The sequence below is a fragment of the Schistocerca piceifrons genome, chromosome 4, assembly GCF_021461385.2.
Source record: "Schistocerca piceifrons isolate TAMUIC-IGC-003096 chromosome 4, iqSchPice1.1, whole genome shotgun sequence".
Taxonomy (NCBI): domain Eukaryota; kingdom Metazoa; phylum Arthropoda; class Insecta; order Orthoptera; family Acrididae; genus Schistocerca; species Schistocerca piceifrons.
In genome coordinates this window covers 766,065,797-766,089,446 of record NC_060141.1, presented here as the reverse complement: position 1 = coordinate 766,089,446, position 23,650 = coordinate 766,065,797, and the positions used below count along the sequence as shown (strand labels likewise).

Sequence of the window (23,650 nt, the reverse complement as noted above, 5' to 3'; positions counted from 1 at the left end):
TTTTACACGCTGAGTATACTCGCTTGACTTGGACCATTTTTGTCCAGTACACAATGGAGTAGAAGTGTCGAGTTACTGCAGAACGACGAAACAGTTCAAAGGACAATTAAAATCAGGCACTCCATTACAATAATATCAGAACATTGCACGAGGCGAATATGAGATGACAAGAAAAGGGAAACTAAAAATAACCCGCGAGAATATAATGTTGCGAAGGAAGAACACCCTATTCACGACAAACTACCGGTCAGACGGTACATAATTACTACAAGTGTCATACGATTGAGAATAATTAACATTCACAGCACGACACTGTTATACCATTTGTTAAAGAAATAAAAGTTGATATGTTAGACCTATTTGGAGTGAAACTGAGAACGAGAGAGCAATGTATTGAATTTTTAACGTAAAGAAATCAAATAATCAGGTATTTGTAAGCATCAAATAACAATGTAAGTGGTTAATCACCAGGGCAGCTAGGGGCCAAATAAATATACCGGGTAATTACGCTGGTAGTCACGGCCAAACGCGTTTAACGGTGTTTTTCTTAAATTTTTCCAAACTGTCGAACACGATCTACAAATAACGTAGAGTAGATGAACGGTAGTCAACCTTCTTTACTTACTGCCCACTTTTGTATCTCTGATGGTAAGCAAAATTATCCAACCGCCCACCGAGCCCACAGTAATGTTTTTTACAGAGACGTAAGCTTACTCATAAAATTTATAAAGGAAAGTCGCAGTAAGCTAAAGTATGTAATAATAACTTAAGAAATATCGTACTTCATGTCAAAATTTTATGAAAAACCATTCAAAATGTTTTGAAAATCCCTACAGCCTGCCTCCCACCTTAAAAGCTGGAACGCCCACTAGTTTGCGGGAGAGACCAGGTTGACTACCACTGACGTAGATGAACTTGGGGTGTGATAAAATAGTTGGACAATATGGAATACCGTAATTTCTTTTATCCGTGCAGTGGTGGTCCCCAGGAAGAGATAGCTAGTCCCTGTTACGCAAATTGCTTTGTTCGTTCAACTGCTACTCGCTTATCTGCTTCAAAATGTTCCCGTCATGCTCTTCATCGAGTCCAGTTCGTTTCCAGACCTCATACGAGTTACGGCGCAGAAAAACTGCTCGACAAATTTATTGGAGTTATGTTTTCAAAAATATGCAATATTACGGAAAGTTTACACTAATAATTACACCAAAGTAGTTTATTAAGTAAAAGAGTATTAGATCGATATGCGCTGCTATGTATTAAGCATATTCATTGGGTTCTGTTGTCACGCTGAGCAGTCCGTGGCATGTCGGTCAATATGGAATACGATTTTCAAGGCGCACCTTGGCTTTGCAAGTGCTGAGATCGACGATTAGACTTGTGACGTATGCAAATACATGAATGTAAAACGCATCACCTATACTGCATAAACAAGTAATTGATCAGAACTTTGGTTTGAAGTTAATAAACATAAGAGTGTTGAGAAATAAGAATGAATTCAGTTTGGACATTCATCTACAAAAGTAAATGGTATTCCATAATACCGAAGTTCATCTCTGTAATGCGGAGGGCTCGGCATTTCACCTGGCAGCATTCAATGTGTACAGAAACGCAACATAGTTCCTATTTCGTAGAACCTAGGGCGTCCTCATAATGTAAGTATCGATCACTTTTTTTTTTTTTTTACCCGTGTCGGAGAAGTAAGCTGCTGCAGTCTTTTTTGCCATGGCTGTATAGTGGCTGATCCGAAAATAACAACAAAAGTGAAAAAAATCAATAACTGCAGTAGTATCGTCAGTAGCGCGACAAGTTTTTTACAGAAATGAATAGCATTTTAACATACTTATTGCCAGACTTACATATTACTATATACAGACAGAGAGCGCTTCAATTGAATGCACGATGGGTGAAGGCTCTCATCCAAGCACAGGGAAACCATCGAAGGAACCATCCCAGAATCTGCCGTCAATGATGAAGGGGGGGGGGGGGGGACACGAGAAAACGTTAGTACAATTTCGAGGTGGATGTGTGATGGAACAGCAGGACATGATGTAAGAGGACACGCAACGCGCCAGTATGGTCCAAGACGGAGAGTTCGAGCAGCGCTTGCGTATCACCCCCCACCCCCACCCCCCTCCCTAACATAGCCCGATACCTGTCCTCAGGCTCTGTCTGTCTGTAGTCATCTCAAAAGGCAGGCGTGAAGCAACATTCCCGATCATACGACTGAACATCTGGACCAATGGATGTTCAGCCTTGTCAAGATTTGCGACTTGTTGAAAGAATTAGTAGCTGACTGCAGATGGTTCTAATGGCTCTAAGCACGATGGGACTTAACATCTGAGGTCATCAGTCCCCTAGAACTTAGAACTACTTAAACCTAACTAACCTAAGGACATCACACACATCCATGCCCGAGGCAGGATTCGAACCTGCGACCGTAGCAGTGGTGGTTAGTGTTTAACGTCCCGTCGACAACGAGGTCATTAGAAACGGAGCGCAAGCTCAGGTTAGGGAAGGATTGGGAAGGAAATCGGCCGTCCCTTTCAAAGGAACCATCCCGGCATTTGCCTGAAACGATTTAGGGAAATCACGGAAAACCTAAATCAGGATGGCTGGAGACGGGATTGAACCGTCGTCCTCCCGAATGCGAGTCCAGTGTGCTAACCACTGCGCCACCTCGCTCGGTCGCGGTTCCGGACTGAAGTGCCTAGAACCGTGCTGACTGCAGAGGCGAGGACTTTACTCCATCCTAATGCGATGATGACAATGATGACAAGTTGAATACTTTTTCTAACAGATACGGTACTACTGAACAGTAAATTGTAATACTTGTAACGTGCTGAAGTAGTGCTTTATTTCTTATTAATGTAGGCCGTGGGTGAAAAATGAGCCCGACTAGCTGGGCTTTTGATCGAAATGTTTACATTCCAACTAAGTAGGGGAATATTCCCGTACTAACTACAGTGGGGGTTAGCAAGCAAACGACTCGTTTGCGGAACGATGTTTACTTGAATGTTTTTTTCTTCTTCCACACGTGTCAGTTTCCGCCTCTAATTTTGATAATTATGCAAGAAACGCCGAAGTAGTCGTCCCGGAATTGTCTGTTATGTAATATAAGTTTACTGAATATATCTTGCGGTTTTAGTTTTTATAACGGAAAGTGCGATAAGTATGGCGCGAACCTTGGCGTCGTGTTACGCTGCTCGTCAGTCTGTTTGTCACAACCTGTATTTCACGTTCAGATTCACTGTACTCTAAACTATAAAAGGACTGTACGAAATCTGCAGAGGCTACAAACCCTACGAAATAGAGGCACTACACGGAGTCTAACACGTCTCGTGGGGCTCCCCATCCCAGTGCCTACCCAAACTGCAGACGAGCATAAGGTTCCCTGAAAGTTCAAGAGGGATTACCTGTCAGCACAAGTAATTCCTAGAACGCGCTAATACGGTGACCAAACAGGCCAAAAGAGAGCGTAACATGCGACCTGTCGCCTTGTCGTCAAGAATGTAAGGTTACCACATGAGGGCAGAAAGCTTTTCATCTTCTGTTACCGAAGGACACAAACAAATGAGAACTCAGTAAATGTAACACAGAACAGAAGGCATTAGCATGCAATTCCACAAGGTAAAACAGCGCACACCGTTTCATTACAAATTACGAGGAACAATGCGAGTGCGTATTACATTGAAGTACGCGGTATGACGTAATAACTACAGGTAACTCAAACTTCACGCGACAAGTAGTCGCAACTACCACACTGTTTCGTTAACAGCCACCACTACCGATTGCTTTCCGAAGAAACATTGAATACTGTGTCTCACACCGATGCCGAAACAACGTAGACCTCGCAGTTATACCGGAGCCGGTTGTTGCCGCAGTTAAGATAGCGTGACAGGACGTAAACTACGCTGGTTGGCAGAAAGCCGAGGCTGCGTACTCACAAGCTGCTCTTGACGTCGGCGCTGGGCCACGGACGGGGCTTCATGTCTGCTGCACTGTAGCTAACTAGTAACTCGACTGTCTGCTGGCTACTGGTTGCTGCGCACACACGGTAGCTGCCGGAGAAGCAGCTAGCGACTGGCGAGCGCAGCAGCTCTCCCGGCCGGCGGCCGCTTATCGCCGCTACGGCGAGACAAAGGTCGCATCTCCCCCCACCCCGCCACGCACCATTCCGTCCCACTCACCTACTGCCGCGCACTCCGAGGCAGCCCCCAGCGCCCACACCTGGGACTCCACAGACTTCTTCCCTGTCAATACAAGTTTCTGTCGTCGCCCCTTAAGTCGTCGGCACACCGACCGTGCTGTCGAACGTCAACGTTGAGCGTGCCAAGTACAACGTGCTGCTGAACGCTCAGGAACGATGCGACTTGTGCATACGCTACGTGGGCCCCAACGTGGTATACGCGATCGCAACGCACTCCAGCGGCAGTTGAGGGATTACCTGGAAAATTGCGCAGGTCGCACAAGTGTTTAAGAAGGGTAGTAGAAGTAATCCATCGAACTACAGACCTATATCATTGACGTCGGTTTGCAGTAGGGTTTTGGAGCATATACTGTATTCAAACATCATGAATCACCTCGAAGGGAACGATCTATTGATACGTAATCAGCACGGTTTCAGAAAACATCGTTCTTGTGCAACGCAGCTAGCTCTTTATTCGCACGAAGTAATGGCCGCTATCGACAGGGGATCTCAAGCTGATTCCGTAATTCTAGATTTCCGGAAAGCTTTGGACACCGTTCCTCACAAGCGACTTCTAATCAAGCTGCGGGCCTATGGGGTTTCGTCTTATTTGTGCGACTGGATTCGTGATTTCCTGTCAGGAAGGTCGCAGTTCGTAGTAATAGACGGCAAATCATCGAGTAAAACTGAAGTGTTCCCCAGGGAAGCGTCCTGGGACCTCTGCTGTTCCAGATCTATATAAATGACCTGGGTGACAATCTTAGCAGTTCTCTTAGGTTGTTCGCAGATGATGCTGTAATTAACCGTCTAGTAAGGTCATCCGAAGACTAGCATCAGTTGCAAAGCGATTTAGAAAAGATTGCTGTATGGTGTGGCAGGTGGCAGTTGACGCTAAGTAACGAAAAGTGTGAGGTGATCCACATGAGTTCCAAAAGAAATCCGTTGGAATTCGATTACTCGATAAATAGTACAATTCTCAAGGCTGTGAATGTACCTGGGTGTTAAAATTTCGAACAACTTCAGTTGGAAAGACCACATAGATAATATTGGGGCAAAGGCGAGCCAAAGGTTGCGTTTAATTGGCAGGACACTTAGAAGATGCAACAAGTCCACTAAAGAGACAGCTTACACTACACTCATTCGTCCTCTGTTAGAATATTGCTGCGCGGTGTGGGATCCTTACATCGAAAGGGTGCAAAAAAGGGCAGCTCGTTTTGCATTATCACGTAATAGGGGAGAGAATGTGGCAGACATGATACGCGAGTCATTAAAGCAAAGATGTTTTTCGTCGCGGCGAGATCTACACTCCTGGAAATTGAAATAAGAACACCGTGAATTCATTGTCCCAGGAAGGGGAAACTTTATTGACACATTCCTGGGGTCAGATACATCACATGATCACACTGACAGAACCACAGGCACATAGACACAGGCAACAGAGCATGCACAATGTCGGCACTAGTACAGTGTATATCCACCTTTCGCAGCAATGCAGGCTGCTATTCTCCCATGGAGACGATCGTAGAGATGCTGGATGTAGTCCTGTGAAACGGCTTGCCATGCCATTTCCACCTGGCGCCTCAGTTGGACCAGCGTTCGTGCTGGACGTGCAGACCGCGTGAGACGACGCTTCATCCAGTCCCAAACATGCTCAATGGGGGACAGATCCGGAGATCTTGCTGGCCAGGGTAGTTGACTTACACCTTCTAGAGCACGTTGGGTGGCACGGGATACATGCGGACGTGCACTGTCCTGTTGGAACAGCAAGTTCCCTTGCCGGTCTAGGAATGGTAGAACGATGGGTTCGATAACGGTTTGGATGTACCGTGCACTATTCAGTGTCCCCTCGACGATCACCAGTGGTGTACGGCCAGTGTGGGAGATCGCTCCCCACACCATGATGCCGGGTGTTGGCCCTGTGTGCCTCGGTCGTATGCAGTTCTGATTGTGGCGCTCACCTGCACGGCGCCAAACACGCATACGACCATCATTGGCAACAAGGCAGAAGCGACTCTCATCACTGAAGACGACACGTCTCCACTCGTCCCTCCATTCACGCCTGTCGCGACACCACTGGAGGCTGGCTGCACGATGTTGGGGCGTGAGCGGAAGACGGCCTAACGGTGTGCGGGACCGTAGCCCAGCTTCATGGAGGCGGTTGCGAATGGTCCTCGCCGATACCCCAGGAGCAACAGTGTCCCTAATTTGCTGGGAAGTGGCGGTGCGGTCCCCTACGGCACTGCATAGGATCCTACGGTCTTGGCGTGCATCCGTGCGTCGCTGCGGTCCGGTCCCAGGTCGACGGGCACGTGCACCTTCCGCCGACCACTGGCGACAACATCGATGTACTGTGGAGACCTCACGCCCCACGTGTTGAGCAATTCGGCGGTACGTCCACCCGGCCTCCCGCATGCCCACTATACGCCCTCGCTCAAAGTCCGTCAACTGCACACACGGTTCACGTCCACGCCGTCGCGGCATGCTACCAGTGTTAAAGACTGCGATGGAGCTCCGTATGCCACGGCAAACTGGCTGACACTGACGGCGGCGGTGCACAAATGCTGCGCAGCTAGCGCCATTCGACGGCCAACACCGCGGTTCCTGGTGTGTCCGCTGTGCCGTGCGTGTGATCATTGCTTGTTCAGCCCTCTCGCAGTGTCCGGAGCAAGTATGGTGGGTCTGACACACCGGTGTCAATGTGTTCTTTTTTCCATTTCCAGGAGTGTATTTACGAAATTTCAGTCACCAACTTTCTCTTCCGAATGCGAAAATATTTTGTTGAGCCCAACCTACATTGGTAGGAATTATCATCAAAATAAAATAAGGGAAATCAGAGCTCGACAGAAAGGCTTAGGTGTTCGTTTTTCCCGCGCGCTGTTCGGGAGTGGAATGGTAGAGAGATAGTATGATTGTGGTTCGATGAACCCTCTGCCAAGCACTTAAATGTGAATTGCAGAGTAATCATGTAGATGTAGACATGTATATGTAGATGTAGTTCGTAAATCACACTAAACGGGCGCGCGTAAAATTCGCACGTTAGCTCTATTAAAACCCACATTTCCTTCATCGTCCACGAAAAGGAAACTACCATGTCCAAGCAATAAGGACACAGACTTATAAAAGTTTCATTACAAACAGTGCGGTACAAATTTGGAATACTTCTCCGCATAAGATAAACATTATTTCATCATTCCCACATTTTAGTCAAACCCCAAGGTCATTCTTACTTGATCACTGTTCCTACCCAGTAGCAGAATCTTTGCAACATGTGAATTACGAAGCGTAAAAGAAAAAGGAGCAAAATATCTTTATACAAGTAGCGCAAGCTGTCCTGTAGATTAAGCCAACAAAGTCACCCCTCAAAAATAGGTGAGCTTATATTTACATAACATCAAATATTATAACATATATTTATCTTAAACTAATAATAAAGTATCAGAACTTAATAAAAACGCGAATGTTAGGGAAAAAAATTTGTAAGTGTTAAGACGAGAACCACCGCCCCCCCCCCCCCCCCAAAACTCATTAATGGACATGGACACTGCTCATTACGCTAAACCAACAACACGCTGTTTGTTCTTACTCATATTGTATTAAGCTTCGCTAAAAATGTTAATCGTAGATAATTATATTACTAATCGAAACTTAATTATAACAAATTCTAACAAGAACAATGCGTTTTGGGTGGATCTTCAGTGTGTCGCTGCCTTCAAATAGCCTACTTTCATAATACGCAAGTTACAATAATTCTTCTGCCACGAATATGATGTTTCTCATTATAATACAACTAACAATGGGTTTTCCAGCGGTTCTCAGTTTGCTGGTGCTCAGAAACGGCATATATACATACAGGCTTGAAATGAATGCAAATATGGCGCCTCACAACTCTGTACTGAAGGAACACTGTGAGCGTGTGACGTAGGTGGCGTGGTGCCATCTCATTGGTCAACGCTCAGACGCACGCTCAGAATATCTGACATGCCAGATATTGCTCTGCACGTTAGGAAACGCCCCCGAACGTGATATTGCACGCTATGACGTCAGAAACTCGGCACGCTCAACGCTCGGATGCACGGTCCGTGTGCCGACGGCTTTAGGCTAAGAAAGCAAAGCTGCTTACGTACGTTCCTAGCTCTTATCCTAGTGCAGCAGCGTCCGTTCCTCTTCCACTGCTCCTTTCGTCGATGAACTACATTTCGTCATAGTCTGGCGTTGCCTTCCTCAAAGGAACATTTATACGGCCGCTCCATCTTAACTCGCTCTCAAGATACACTGAAACTGGTACACCTGTCTAACATAGTACCGGGCCCCCGCGAGCACGCAGAAGTGACGCAACAGGACGTACCATGGACTCGACTGATGACTGAAGTAGTGCTGGATGGGACTGACACCATGAGTCCTTCAACGCTGTCCATAAATCCGGAAGAGTACGAGGGGGTGGAGATCTCTTCTGAACAGCACGTTGCAAGGCATCCTAGATATGCTCAAAAATATTCATGTCTGGCGAGTTTGGTTAAGCTCAGAAGAGCCACTCTGTAGCAATTCTGGACGTGTGGGGTGCCGCATTGCCCTGCTGGAATTGCCCAAGTCCGTCGGAATGCACAATGGACATGAGTTGATGCAGGTAATCAGACAGGATGCTTACGTACGTGTCACCTGTCATAGTCGTACCTAGACGTATCAGAGGTCCCATATCACTCCAAATGCACACGCCCCACACCATTACAGGTCGTCCACCAGCTTGAACAGTCCCCTGTTGACAAGCAGGGGCCGTGGATTCATGAGGTTGTCTCCATACCCGTGCACACCCATCCGCTCGATACAATTTGAAACGAGACTCTCCAACCACGCAGCGTGTTTCCAGTAATCAACAGTCCAATGTCAGTGTTGACGAGCCAAGGCGAGGCGTAAGTGTACACGAGTGGGCCTTCGGCTAGGAAAGCCCATGTCGATGATGTTCCGTTGAATGGATCGCATGCTGACACTTGTTGATGGCCCAGCACTAAAATCTGCAGTAATATTCGGAAGGGTTGCACTTCTGCCACGTTGAATGATTCTCTGCAGTCTTCGTTGGTGCCGTTCTTGCAGGATCGTTTTCCGGCCGCGACCATGTCGCAGAGTTGATGTTTTACCGGATTCCTGGTATTTACGGTACACTCGTGGAAATGGTCGCACGGGAAAATCCCCACTTCATTGTTACCTCGGAGATGCTGCGTCCCATCGCTCGTGCGCTGATTATAACACCACATTCAAACTGAGTTTAATCTTGATAACCTGCCACTGTAGCAGTAGTTACAGATCTAACAACTGCGTCAGGCACTTGTCTTATATAGACGTTGCCGACCGCAGCGCCGTATTCTGCCAGTTTACATATCTCTGTATTTGAATACGCACGCCTATACCGGTTTCTTTGGCGCTTCAGTCTGTAGAGGGTGTTCGGAAATTCCCGTTACAAACCTACAGGACTTGCAGAGGGGAATGAGTACATAATGTTTTGAATAGCAACCCCTGTCCGGTTACACATTCTACGACGGTTTCAATTCAGACGTGTAAGGTGTGTACGTCTGTTGAGGGAAACAGAAAAGTCCCATAATAGTTTATGCTGGTACGCTGTAAGGCATACATAATGACGTGTAGTGCGTCAGTTGGTCACCTGAATGGACTACTAATTCTTGGGTCGCATGCAAAGTTTAATTTACGATACTCTTATAGACAAAGAGGGAGATCTGCTGGCAAGAGTTATGATCGCTGTACTAGAAAGTGAAGAGACACCAGTTGGGGTGAAAAGTGTCTACCAGAAGTGCTTCCTTCGTAGGTACAGCGTCTGTCACAACGTTGGGGGTCGCCACATCGAGTCGCTGTTGCAGTGCATCAGCACAGTTCTGTACGTAGTATACTGTAGTCTTATGTTTCGAAATTATGTAAACACGTAACGTTTAATCGATAATACAAACAAATGTGCTTAAGTAATAAATGGATGCTTCGTTATGTTTCTTTTAGAACTGTTACCTAATAATTGTACTGCGTCACGTCTAATCACTACCTCAAGCACAGTTGAATGAGTTAAACATCTGAACTGAAGCCGTTCCCGGACATGCGTTCCTGTTGAAAACGTTATGTTTTCAGTCCCGTCCACAAGACCTAGAAGTCTGTAACGGGAATTTCGGAACACTCTGCACTGCTAACTACCTGACAGTCACCACTGCCGATCGCCAATCGCGTGGTCGGACGGGGTATCACGTCACACTTGTTTGTACCGAGGATTAGCCGCCTTCTTTCTGCAAGGTGGTACGCAGGACGCTGTTCAAATGTCTGATGTATTCGCTTCTAAACCAAGTGCAATTCGCGACTCCACTGTTCAATAGTTTTCCTGTCGTAGACGTTAAACTACAATTAAAGTCCCAGTGGGTACTTAATGCCAACCTCCCTTATCGCCACATTAGCTGCTGATGGAATGCAGAAGAAACCTATTACGTGTACATACTTCGAAGCAAATTTTTGACAGAAGATTTCTAGTAAACACGAGCCAGGGATCAAAATGTTCAAACAGCTGAGGTCATCGGTCCGTAGACCTACACACTACTTAAACTAATGCGAAGTACAACACACACACACACACACACACACACACACACACACACACACACGCCCGAGGGAGGACTCGAACCACCGGCTGGAGGGGCCGCGTAGTCCGTGACATGGCGCCTCGAACCACGCGGCGCCAAGGATCTTTAAGAAATTTTTTCACTTATGGTACGCGCGAACCGTGGCAACGCGCCTCAGACCACGCGGTGCGTGTGGTAAGAGTTTCATCACGATCGCGTCGACGTTTGTAGTATCTCACATGGTGCCCACATGGTTTGTGGACTTATGTATACTGTTACTTTGTAATGCTACTCACCCGGCTACAAAAAGTTTTTTAAGTGTTCCCGGACTTTTGAAACACGCCGTATTACGTATTTTTTTGTGTGGTATTTTTCGTGCGTGTGAACATCCTCAGTATTGGGACCTATGGAACGAGCAGTAATCAGTCGTTAGGCACGAAACCAGCGTCGCTCCGCCAGCTGAGAACACACGACTCCCGCGAACAGGTTGTCCGCCCTCTGGCCGACCAGTGCAATCGATGCGAAAGGGCGACCAAAGGTCGAGAGGACAACCCGATTAAAGCGGGGCTGTCCATGCGTGGAGCGGCGTCTACACCGGAAGTACACGACCCATGGAGACACCACGCGCACAGGCTTCTACTGGTTGTGTCATCACCAGATGTGAGCTCGATTAAAGTGTGTCTTAACACACTATTCTGTGCCAGGGGGGTTTCCACTGAGAAACACGCCGTCTGATGAACGACTCCCTTATGAGTTTCACGCTGTTGGAATTATTAGACCTTCTCACAGCGCGTAAGGCGAAGTGTGCGATCTTGCTCCAGCACCAGACTCACATTCGCAAGGAAAGAGATTCATATCTTCGTTTGGTCAGTTATTCGTGGTCTCTTTATTTCGTACAAGGTGAACATAGCGCAGAAAAAAGCGAAGCTAATTTAATTGTTATATGCTCCAATATAACCGAATCTCCCTTTCCATTCCTCGTAGCGATGAAAAGTTACGGCTTGAGGAAGTCATTTCTTTCGTCATAGCTGTGACAGGAGCGAATTTTTTCCATCCCATTTTACGGGAATGCGCCTTTCTTACAGCACTTGAGTTGCTTGAGCAATGGAGTAGCGTGAGAAAGATGTAACCTTGCTGATAGAAGAGTAAGGTTAACATAAGTCTTATGAGATCTGGAGATCAACAGTCCAAACGCCGAAGGTAAAGAAATATGATTGGATGAAAGTTGCCGAAGATCCTACTGGGAACGTGATAGACCATAAATTCATTCGACACTAGCATCTGGCGGGAACGGAGTGAATAAACTCAAGCTTCGTGATTCTTTCCATTAAAAAGGAAAAGCCCAAAACATTTATTTGAAAGTAAACAAGCGTGTATATGTTTCTATTACGCTGATTAAAATTAAAAATATAAGAGAGACGTGATCGTTCTAATTTGCTTACGTTCATGGTATCTGTAATAACACGCCTCGTATATCACTCTTATCTTAGAGATTTTTGATGAAATGCCTTATTCGGGGATCGCGCCATTTGCCCTCTAACAGGATATACGATAACATATTTTATCAAGTAGTTTATGTAACAGGTCCTATATACATTCCACATTTAATCAAACATATTTCATTGGCATTACCTTATTATACATAGTTTAATAAAAATCCTTGAAATGCTTCGCATATGTCACTGTAGACATCAGAAACTATCTGATGTATAGCAGCTGCTGAACTGCTACACAATCACTAACGTAGAAGTTTCCGATTGCTAATAACCAGAGTCTAAATGCTAGTCTTCCTCCAAGTTACGACATCCGTCGGTAGTCAGTGTAATGCTTTTAAATTTCCTCCTCAGTTGTAATGAGAAGCCAGCGAAAGGCGCCTGCAGAAATATGTGCAAAGTTTTGGACTAATGCTAATGAAAGCTCTAGCTGTTCAGAGGTACGTGCACTACCTCCACTCATGTACTATCTGAGACATCTAAAATCTTCCCTTCCTACGACATTTTGCTTACTGCGTCAAAAACAGTGCGCTCGCTGTGCAAATTAATCCTCTCTGAACATCAAAATCTTGCATCGTGCCTCTAACTACACTCTTAGGCGACGGAAGTCATGGGATAGCGATATGCACATATACAGATGGCAGCAGTATCGCGTACACAAGGTACAAAAGAGTAAGAGCTGCCATTTGTACTCTGGTGATTCGCGTGAAAAGGTTTTTGGAAGTGATTATGCCCGCACGATGGGAATTAACAGACTCTGAACGCGGGAGTAGAAGCATGAGACATTCCTTTTCGGAAATCGTTAGGGAATTCAATATTCCGAGATCCACAGTGTCAAAAGTGCGGCGAGAATACCAAATCTCAGGCTTCACCTCTTACCATGTACAAAGCAGACGCTGATGGCCTTCGCTTAACGACCGAGAGCAGCGGCGTTTGCGTAGAGTAGTCAGTGCTAGCAGACAAGTAACACTGCGTCAAATAACCACTGAAGTCAGTGTTAGACTTACGATGAAGGCATCCGTTGAGGCAGTGCGGCGAAATTTGGCGTTAATGGGCTTTGACAACAGACTACCGATCCGAGTGCCTTTGCCAACAGCACGACATCGCCTGCAGCGCCTCTCCTGGGCTCGAGACCATATCGCTTGGACTTTAGAGGACTGGAAAACCGCGGTCTGGTCAGGTGAGTCCCGATTTCAGTTGGTAAGAGTTGATGGTAGGGCTGGAGTGTGGCACACACCCCACGGAGCCACGGAACCAGGTTCACAACAAGCGATTGTGCGAACTAGTAGTGGCTCCGTGAAGGTGTGGGCTGTGTTTACATGGAACGGACTGGGTCCTCTGGTGCAACTGAACCATCACTGACAAGAAACGGATATATTCCGCTAGTTTCAAAATGGTTAAAATGACTAAGTACTATGGGAGAACATCTGAGGTCATCAGTCCCCTAGACATAGTACTACTTAAGCCTAACTGATCTAAGGACATCACACACATCCATGCCCGAGGTAGGATTCGAACCTGAGACCATAGCAACAGCGCCGTTCTGGACTGAAGCGCACAGAACCGCTCGGCCACAGCGGCCGGCTCTGCTACTTTGAGATCAACTGCAGCCATTCATTGACTTTGTGTTCCCAAACAAGAATGCAGCATGTTATACCGGGTCACAGCTGCTCGTGACTGGTTTGCAGAATATTCTGGACAATTCGAGAGAATGATTTGTCCACTCGGATCGCCCGACATGAATCCCATCGAACTTTTTATGGAACATAACCGAGATATCAGTTCTTACACAAAATCCTGCAGCGGCAAACTTTTTGCAACAAGGACGGCTACAGAGGTAGCATGGCTCAATATTTCTGCAGGGGACTTCCAGTGACTTATTGAGTCCATGCTACGTGGAGTTGCTGAGCTACACCTGGCCAAAGTAGGTCCGACACGGTATTAGGAGGTATCCCATGACTTCTGTCACCTCAGTGAATAGTGTTGTATGCCGTGAGGCGTAATTATTGGTACCCAAAAAACAATGACGTAGTGTTCACAGGTTATGGATATCTTGTGTTCTCTCCCATCACCTCTAATATAAACACATGTTCGCAGGTGCAAGCGAATGGAGGTGAAAACCAGCGAGCTGTCTGCAAAGGTGAATTCGCTTATATTCGCTTCCATTCGTTCCGGCGTAGAGGGATTTAACAGTCTCTTCACCTATTTCTGTGCAAAACATCAGTTTTATTTACACTGATGAGCTAAAACATTATGACCACCTGCTCAATAGCTTGTTTGTCCGTCTTTGGGACGAAATACATCACTGATTCTGTGTATAAGGGATCCGACGGTTTTTGCTAGGTTTGTGGCATTAGAAGTCTACGCACAGGCCATGTAATTAGCGTAAATAACGGTCCGCTGATTTGCATATCTCGGTGATGGCGCCCGTTAGCGACACAGATGGCTTCCGAAGGATTTACATCAGGCGAAATTGGTTGCCGAAATATCAACTATAATGCTCCTCAAACCTGTGTAGCTCGATTTTGACTCTGAGACACGGACAATTACAATTCTGAAAGATGTCATCGCCGTCGGGGAAGACTTCAAGCATGAAAGGATGCAGGTGTCTCGCCACTGTCAGCATGAGCAGGAGAATGTCTCCCACAGCATAATACTGCTCCCACCAACCTGCGTCCGTCGTGCGCTGCACGTTTGCTTAGGAGTCCTGTACGTTGAAACGGTGAATGACAGCTAGTAGCATGTAAATACCTATCAGTATGTGTCGGTTTCCTATAAACTCAGTGACCAAGAGTTCCGTCCTCCGGTCATTGGTCAAAAGACCATATGCGATATTGTACGATGAGAATTTAGCACCAAGAGCTGCAACATCTTAGGGGCGTGTTTAATCTTAACGGCTACGAAAAAACAGATTCGAGTGCATTTGAGTTTGGACTATTACCTAAACCAGCTGAAGACACTTTTAGTCTTGTGGCTTTCCTTCCATATGCTGGGAATGTGTCTGCCAAGATAAGTAGGATTTTGAAGAAATATGAAATCAAATGTGTACTCCGTCCGCCAGCTAACATGAGAGCACTTCTCGTCTCTGTTAAGGATTATTTAGTTTTGAGAACGCCTGGCGTTCACAAAATAGCATGCGAGTGCGGTAAGGTATACATTGGCCAAGCTATTTGTACCGTCAATGACAGATGTGTTGAACATCATCGCCATACACGATTACTACAACCTGACAAATTTGCGGTGGCTGAGCACTGTCTTACAGACGGGCCTAGGATGTTGTACAATGTGACAAGTGGTTGAAAACGACTCGCGCTACTGCGATTGTGTTTTAAAAGAATCTGTCGAAATCAAGTAACAGATAACATCATTAACCGTGATAATGGATACCCGCTAAGTAAAAATTGGAATCCTGTTTTATCAGATATGAAGAAATAATGACATCTGAATCGGCCGGCTATGAGTAATAATTTTTAATGATATATCGTCTTTCAACAGTATTCACCACTGGAGGTGCTGCAGCTCTTCTCACGCCGTTTGTATTTTCGTTGCATATAAAGGTGGCGACAGGTGTGAAAATTACCGAACTATCAGTTTAATAAATCACAGCTGCAAAATACTAACACGAATTATTTGAAGACGAATAGAAAAAACTGATAGAAGCCGACCCTGGGGAAGATCCGTTTGGATTCCGTAGAAATTTTGGAACACGCGAGGCAGTACTGACCCTACGACTTATCTTAGAAGATAGATTAAGGAAAGGCAGACCTACGTTTATAGCATTTGTAGACTTAGAGAAAGCTTTTAACAATGGTGACAAGAATACTCTTTTCAAATTTTGAAGGTTGCAGGGATCATATACACAGAGCTAAAGACTATTTACAATTTGTACAGAAACCAGATGGCAGTCATAAGAGTCGGGGGGCAGACAGCAAAGGGTCTGAAAGAGCAGTTGAACGGAATGGACAGTGTCTTGAAAGGAGGATACAAGATGAACATCAACGAAAGCAAATCAAGGATAATGGAATGCAGTCGAATTTAATCAGGTGATCAGGTGATGCTGAGGGAGTTAGATTAGGAAATGACGCTTAAAGTAGGAAATTAGTTTTGCTACTTGGGAAGCAAAATAACTGATTACTGTCGAAGTAGGGAGGATAGAAAATGTAGACTGGCCATGGCAAGGAAAGCGTTTCTGAAGAAGAGAAATTTGTTAACATCGAGTATAGATTTAAGTGTCAGGAAGTCGTTTCTGAAAGTATTTGTATGGAGTGTAGCCATGTAGGGAAGTGAAACGTGGACGATAAATAGTTTGGACAAGAACAGAATAGAAGCTTTCGAACTGTGGTGCTACAGAAGAATGCTGAAGATTAGATGGGTACATCACATAACTAATGAGGAGGTATTGAATAGAATTGGGGATAAGAGGAATTTGTGGCACAACTTGACTAGAAGAAGGGAGAGGTTGGCAGGACATGTTCTGAGGCATCAAAGGATCACCAATTTAGTACTGGAGGTCAGCGTGGAGGGTAAAAATCGTAGAGGGAGACCAAGAGATGAATACACTAAGCAAATTCAGAAGGATGTAGGTTGCAGCAGTAACTTGGAGATGAAGAGTCTTGCAGAGGATAGAATAGCATGGACAGCTGCATCAAACCAGTCTCTGGACTGAAGACCACAACAACAGCACATAAAGGTTTCATCGTTCGCGGTTAGCTTTTCTCACCTGATGATGGCGACCAGGTGGACCGCGGAGATATTGTGTAGAGACGACATTTTCATCCGGCTGGAGACTCGACAAGAATTTGATCAATGTAAATTTGTGGTTGTATGTATGTTGGTGGGATAACACTGACGTTTCTGGTCACATTCCACGACTGCACACAGATGCGGCGGTTAATTGAGAGACTATCTCCTCGAATAGTTAGGCATTTATCTGGGATACCTCGAAATCAACGGATCCCCCGGGCCTCAGACGGAGTATCCGTTTCCGAAATAAACACGGTGACTGCAGATACGATGACTGAACAACAAATTAGTCACGTTCCTCTTTCGGACGCTTAACACTTTCGCGAACCTTAATGACGTGTGACTCACCGTGACATTAACCACATGGGTTTCAGAATGTAACGACGGTGCCTAACGGTTCCTGCCGGACCGAGCCGCTACGGTCAGATGTGGTACGTCGATGTTCTCCTAGGGCTTGGCCCCTTGAACCTAGCGGACCCAGACAATTTTAGCTTCTGAATGTTCATGTCACGTAGGTACATTAAGTTTTACATATAGAAACCTTGTAGTTGTGATGAGGCCTATTTGCTGGGTGTGACAATGAGATTATGTGCTGAGATTTGTCCCTTTCTGTAGAGTTTTTTCTAGTGCACTATTGTGTGTGTTGTATGTTTAATTGCCCTCAACTACCCCATTTTACTCGCGTTTTTGCTGAATATATCGTTACCTGGCAGACAAAGCACGAGAACGAAACAGCACCTCCTTCACTTCACACTTTCACATACAGTCGTTTGCATTCAGCCCAAGTTTCCTGACTGTTAACATTTAACTTACTTCAGTTGCTAAAATAGTAAATACAATAAAAATAAAGACTTTTGTGTAAACCTATTTATGTCATTGCACATGTTATACAGCGTGATTATGTAATATTTACAGGTTTATTCACCATTATTAGGTGTAATATGTCGGGATGTTTTAAGTATCTCATATTTCGAGGGTTGGTAGGATGGACCAAAACAAGAAATATGCCCAGTAAAGGCGGCTCCAAAAGGAGTACCGTAAGAGCTAGGAGCACATGTTCATATTCGTTACTGCGAGACATCTCTTGTACTGAAAGCTATTTGCTATTACGAACGACCTATACAATGCAGAGACAAATGAGTAAACAAATCAGAATACATCATTCCGTTACTGTGAAACAGCAGAGTGTCTGATGTTAACATACACAAAAACGTAAACATTTTCTTCCTATTGCCAGAGGACAGCAGAAGATCATGCCAACCATTTCCTATGTGGAAACTATGTATATAATGCTGGTAGGCGCAAGGATATAATTACAGTGCAAAATCATTTCACAAACTTATTGCAACAGAACCTGGCTCCATTACAACTAATGCATGCGCTCCACTTTAACCTGAACATTGTGAACGCGGTTTACAATAACAACACTAGCGGGTGTTTTGTGCATTTAGCACCCATGCACAGTAACAAAGGAATGTGCCTTCATTTGTTTACTGCATCATGTAGGCGTTCGTAATAGCAAGGAGACTGCAGTACAAGGTATGTGTTTCAGTTTCGCTGTAGCGAGGATAAAAAATCGCTCATAGCTCTTAACGTATGCATTTTAGAGCCCTTGTTAACTGGACATTTTTGTCTTATTTTGATACATGCCACCTCTTTCTTTGTGAATTCTGAGATCTCCTTGCCGAACTGCTCGGAGACTGCCGTGTAACAAAATGGCTGGGTCATCCACTATTATCGAGTGGACACCCAGCGGCTACTCTGTTATGGCTTTCATCAATAGTTGTTCCCGGTCAGACGACTGCTCAACGGCCTGACCATTGGTGGGCTTGTAACTGGAAGTCACAGAATCCAGTTGTTTTTGCCCCCGCTGCACTCGACTTTGTTGGTTGCACGCGCTGGGTAACATGCTTAATAAGTTCTACTGTTTCTATATGAAGACTTCGTTGATCTTTGTCATTGTGGTTCGCACGTTGATGGCGGGTTACGTTTGGGACCTGAAGATGACGCTGTTTGACGTTCAAACTGGTAGCATGTTCTGAATAGACGATGTTGGAATACGATACCGTTGTTAGATTCAGTTATTATTTAAGTACTTCATGTCCTGCTGCCGTGTCCTCGATAGATTACCAGAGACATATGGCTACGTCCGGAACCCAGAGAAAGACAGGTCGGACTTACTTGTTAGAACAGTTGTTAGCCTCGGCATGCTGCCGCTGCTAATGGAATAGTTAGCCGACTTATAGCGGCACGAGTTCAGAAATAGACATAGAATTAGCTAAGGAAGTCTTAGCCTTATAGTAGAGTAGCTTGGAGTAGAATTCCATGACCATGAATCCATTCTGACTCTGATTTCTATCCTATTACATTGATACTTACACCGAGTTCTGTACTTTGAAATACTTTGTTTGTAGCCGAGCCGCTGTTTAAGTACTACAAGCAGCCTACGCTACTTTCCTTCGTCGATTGCGTCGACTGAGATAAGATCCTTTCTCTTCTTTGAGGTGTCCTATCTAGATCTCGGGACGCGACAGAGGGGGCAACAAATTTTCGGTGCCAAGTGTGGGACGAAGTAGTGGCCGCTGATCGAGTAAGGCTGGAGGTTGTACTGGACGGTGGTCCAGTAACGTGACCATTTATACTGACGACGACGATGATGCGCCACGTAATACAAGAATAGATTAAGGGAACCACTGTCGTTTTGGTCGTTTTGTAGAAATCAGCTCGGAACCAAGTCAAGCGAACGGCTTTGAGACATGATAGGTCCTAACCCAGCTGCCATCGCGAACTACGGGCTTGCCGGACCAAGGACAGCATCCATCGCAGTCGAGGTAGCGTCATGGGCCAGGGGCTCACCATACCAGGGACTCGCAAGCATGAAAGGAGACGCCGCGTCTGACACGTCACACACAGCGTCGGAACGTTAGCGAATATGGAAGCCTCTGTACTTTCCAACAGAACCGCGCCACGCTATATTGATCGACAGAACCTAAGAAATTGGATGGCGATAGGGGACAATTATCAGAATTTTTGGACAATTGTGATAGTGCTTATGAGTTAGTAGACCCTAGCGCTAAGAAGGTGTATTTAAAGTATATAACAGAACAAATCACGGGGTCAACCCGCAGTTATCAGTGTGTGATCACACGGAGACCTGGTCTGCGCTGCGCGCCATCTCAGTTGAGTATTACGAAAGTAAGTAAACATTAGAACGCGCCATTATGTCAGAGAGAGAGAGAGAGAGAGAGAGAGAGAGAGAGAGAGAGAGAGAGAAAAACCTGAAGTATTTACCTGTCCGAAACAGGCCCGCATACCGCAAACGAAGTTCAAAAATGGTTCAAATGGCTCTGAGCACTATGGGACTTAACTTCTGAGGTCATCAGTCCCCTACAACTTAGAACTACTTAAACCTAACTAACCTAAGGACATCACACACATCCATGCCCGAGGCAGGATTCGAACCTGCGACCGTAGCGGTCACGCGGTTCCAGACTGTAGCGCCTAGAACCGCTCGGCCACAGCGGCCGGCGCAAACGAAGTGTTTCAGTTGTGGAAGAGGAGGGAGGGAGGGGGGGGAAGATTAGTGTTTAACGTCCCGCCGACAACGAGTCATCAGAGACAGAGTAAAAGCTCGGTTGGTTGGTTGGTTGGTTTGGGGAAGGAGACCAGACAGCGTGGTCATCGGTCTCATCGGATTAGGGAAGGATTGGGAAGGAAGTCGGCCGTGCCCTTTCAGAGGAACCATCCCGGCATTTGCCTGGAGTGATTTAGGGAAATCACGGAAAACCTAAATCAGGATGGCCGGACGCGGGATTGAACCGTCGTCCTCCCGAATGCGAGTCCAGTGTCTAACCACTGCGCCACCCCGCTCGGTTAAAAGCTCGGCTTAGGGAAGGATGGGGAAGGCAATCGGCCGTGCCCCTTCACAGGAAACATCACGGCATTTGTCTGAAGCGACGTAGGGAAATCACGGAAAACTTAAATCAGGATGGCCAGACGGGGGTTCGAACCGTCGTCCTCCCGGATGCGTGTGCTAACCACTAGGCCACCTCGGTCGGTAGTTGTGGAAGAGACGCGCGAGACTGTAAACGAAGGTTTCGGGTATGTGAACTTAATCACACTCGGGTTCACACACCAAGCCAAGCACGAACTGGATACCCTTATGAGACACCAACATTCGGCAAAACAGAGGAAAAGGCCCGAGGTCGGAATGTTCCCCTCCGGTCTATTTGACGGGGCGCACTCCACTGTGTACGCAAGCGAAGTCACGGACTTGGCTACGCCAGAGACTGCTCGGGGATCAGATGGGGCCAACATCCGCAAAAAATAGATCACAGGGAAGTGGACACCGAGCGCAATACGGTAGTAACTTTACACTGCGTCCGCAACTACATGGGCCGCTGACTGCACTGTAAGAGTGGCTACATGCAGTTATGATTTCTGGGCTCCTGTAAGGAGCAGATGGGCCTACTGATAGATAGCGATCCCCATCTTAGTTTAGAGATGGCAGTGGTATTAAGAAAGAGAAAACGCTGGAACACTAGCGGGACTTACCAGAGGGCAAGTTAAGATAACTCTACACACGAAGCACGGGACAGAATGTGCACAGGATTTCCAATTCATACAAAAAAACGTAGATCTACCCTTCGATGGCGTATTATAACGGGACTTCTTGGATCAGCAACATGTTCTAATTGACTACGCACTCCGAAGAGTTAGGACACGGGATGAATGGGTAGAGCTACGAGAAGCTGAGGAGGATGCAAGAGCAGCAACGTTAGTAATAAATGCCAGTATGGGCAAACTATGCGTTCGTGACAACAAACGAGAAAAGACGAAACACTAAGGGAGCAAGCAAGGAAATTATGCTGCTGAGTCAAGCGACCAAGGAATCGATAACCAGGCCACAGGGCACCGCACACGCGAAGAGCCGAAGTTTAGAAACGGAAGTTAACTCATGTAAAAGCACAGATAAGAGACTGTTACCAAGACAGTCACCAAGGACGCTATTGCAAGAGATACGCAACCAAACAGCAGCCACCAGCGGACAACGCACGAGGGAATGACGCAAAAGGCGACGAGTAGGAAAATTGCAGGAAGTGACAAGAGCAAACGACCGAAGCTAAAGAGGACGTTCTGATAGGAGCCAAAGAACAATGCTTTGTCGAGGTAAGGTTAGCATGCATCCAAGGAACGGAAGCTATAATACCGGAACAAGAAATCCGACTCGGTATCTGCATCCCCGAAGCATCAGTGACCGTGCGAAATGGAATCTGTATTACTAGCGTTCTGAACACTCGTGAAGGGGGAAGTGCAAATACCAACATCCGAAATACTCGCACAGCCAGTACTTTCTCCAAGCAGCTGTAAAGTCTGGTACACGAAAGCTGAACCAAAAGCCAAGGTTAAATCGACACAAAGTCTTCTAAGGGAAACATGATGGTAGATCATTTAAACCGCGAAGAGAAGCAGTCCATGGAACAGTTGTGCATCACTTGGAAACAGGTATTCCACTTGCCAGAGATGTACTAACGCATGCCACCAGAGGTAGAGGGTACGACTTTTAACCAAAGACCTTTGCAGATTCCTCATGCAAGAAGGAAGCACTACAAAAGGAAATCGACAGTATGCTAGCCAACGGAGCTATATCACCCAGTACGAGTTCATGGAATTTTACGTTAATAATGATACCAAAAAAACTGGACACCTGTGGACAGCAGAAATGGGGTTGGGTAGCCAATTACAGAAAACTAAACAATATATCTCTCAATATAGCACACCCTCTCCGACGGACAGAGGAAATCCTGGATAACCTAGGCAAAGCTTGGTGTCTGAAAGAACAGACACCACATACATATATGATGTTCATGTCGTATATAAACGACCTAGTAGACAGTATTTATAGTAAATTCAAACTATTCGAACCTGATAAGATTATCTATAATGACGTACAGTCTCAAAAAAGCTGCACAGATATTTAGTCAGACCTTGATAACATTTTCAAGTGGTGGAGAGATTGGTGACGTGTTTTAAATGCTCAGAAATGCAAAATATCCACAAAACATAAAAAATGAACGAGGGCATGCACGAAAGTAATACCTCCGAATCTTTATGTGAAAATTCTTAAGGCTTTTTAAATAAATGTTAATACATCTTAAATTTCCATTCTTGATGTCTGCATATCTGCAGCTCTGTCGGTAGAGAACTGTAGCGTGGAACATGGCAGTGCGTATCGTAACGGACAGTGCGTGGCAAACAGCGCGCTGTAATCAAGTTTCGAACTTTAAGTGTTCGTCCAGCATAACGATGCTATACCACAGACGATCGCTGCGACATCTTGGGTTCACTGTCATCTGTCATCCTCCATATAGTCCCATCTTGGCTCCATCCGATTTTCATCTGTTTCCAAACCTTAAAGAACACCGTTAAGGACTTCACTTTGATAGTGATGAAGCGGTGCCAGCAAAGGTGAGGTTGTGGTAAAACAGCCTACAATGACGTCATCGACAAACCTGTCTCTAGTTCGGAGAAATGTGTTCGTCGCCAGGGTGACTATGTTGAAAAGTATATAGACATTAGGAATAAAGACGTAGAATGTTACTACCGTTTGTTTTACTGAAGAA

At 45.8% G+C, this 23,650-nt stretch overlaps 1 protein-coding gene across 2 annotated transcripts in view; it reads right to left on the bottom strand.

Annotated features, from left to right (window-relative positions):
* Positions 1-23,650, bottom strand: part of LOC124794882 (mitogen-activated protein kinase kinase kinase 13) — a 389,688-nt gene that overhangs the window by 73,755 nt on the left and 292,283 nt on the right. Inside the window, exon 1 of one of the 2 annotated variants that reach the window (XM_047258576.1) lies at positions 3,945-4,058. The exons of the other annotated variant lie outside the window; for it this stretch is intronic. Within the exon in view, the coding sequence (XP_047114532.1) occupies positions 3,945-3,988 (44 nt within the window). The 5' untranslated portion in view covers positions 3,989-4,058. Of the gene's footprint in view, positions 1-3,944; positions 4,059-23,650 lie in introns of those variants that run through there. 2 annotated transcript variants of the gene reach the window in all.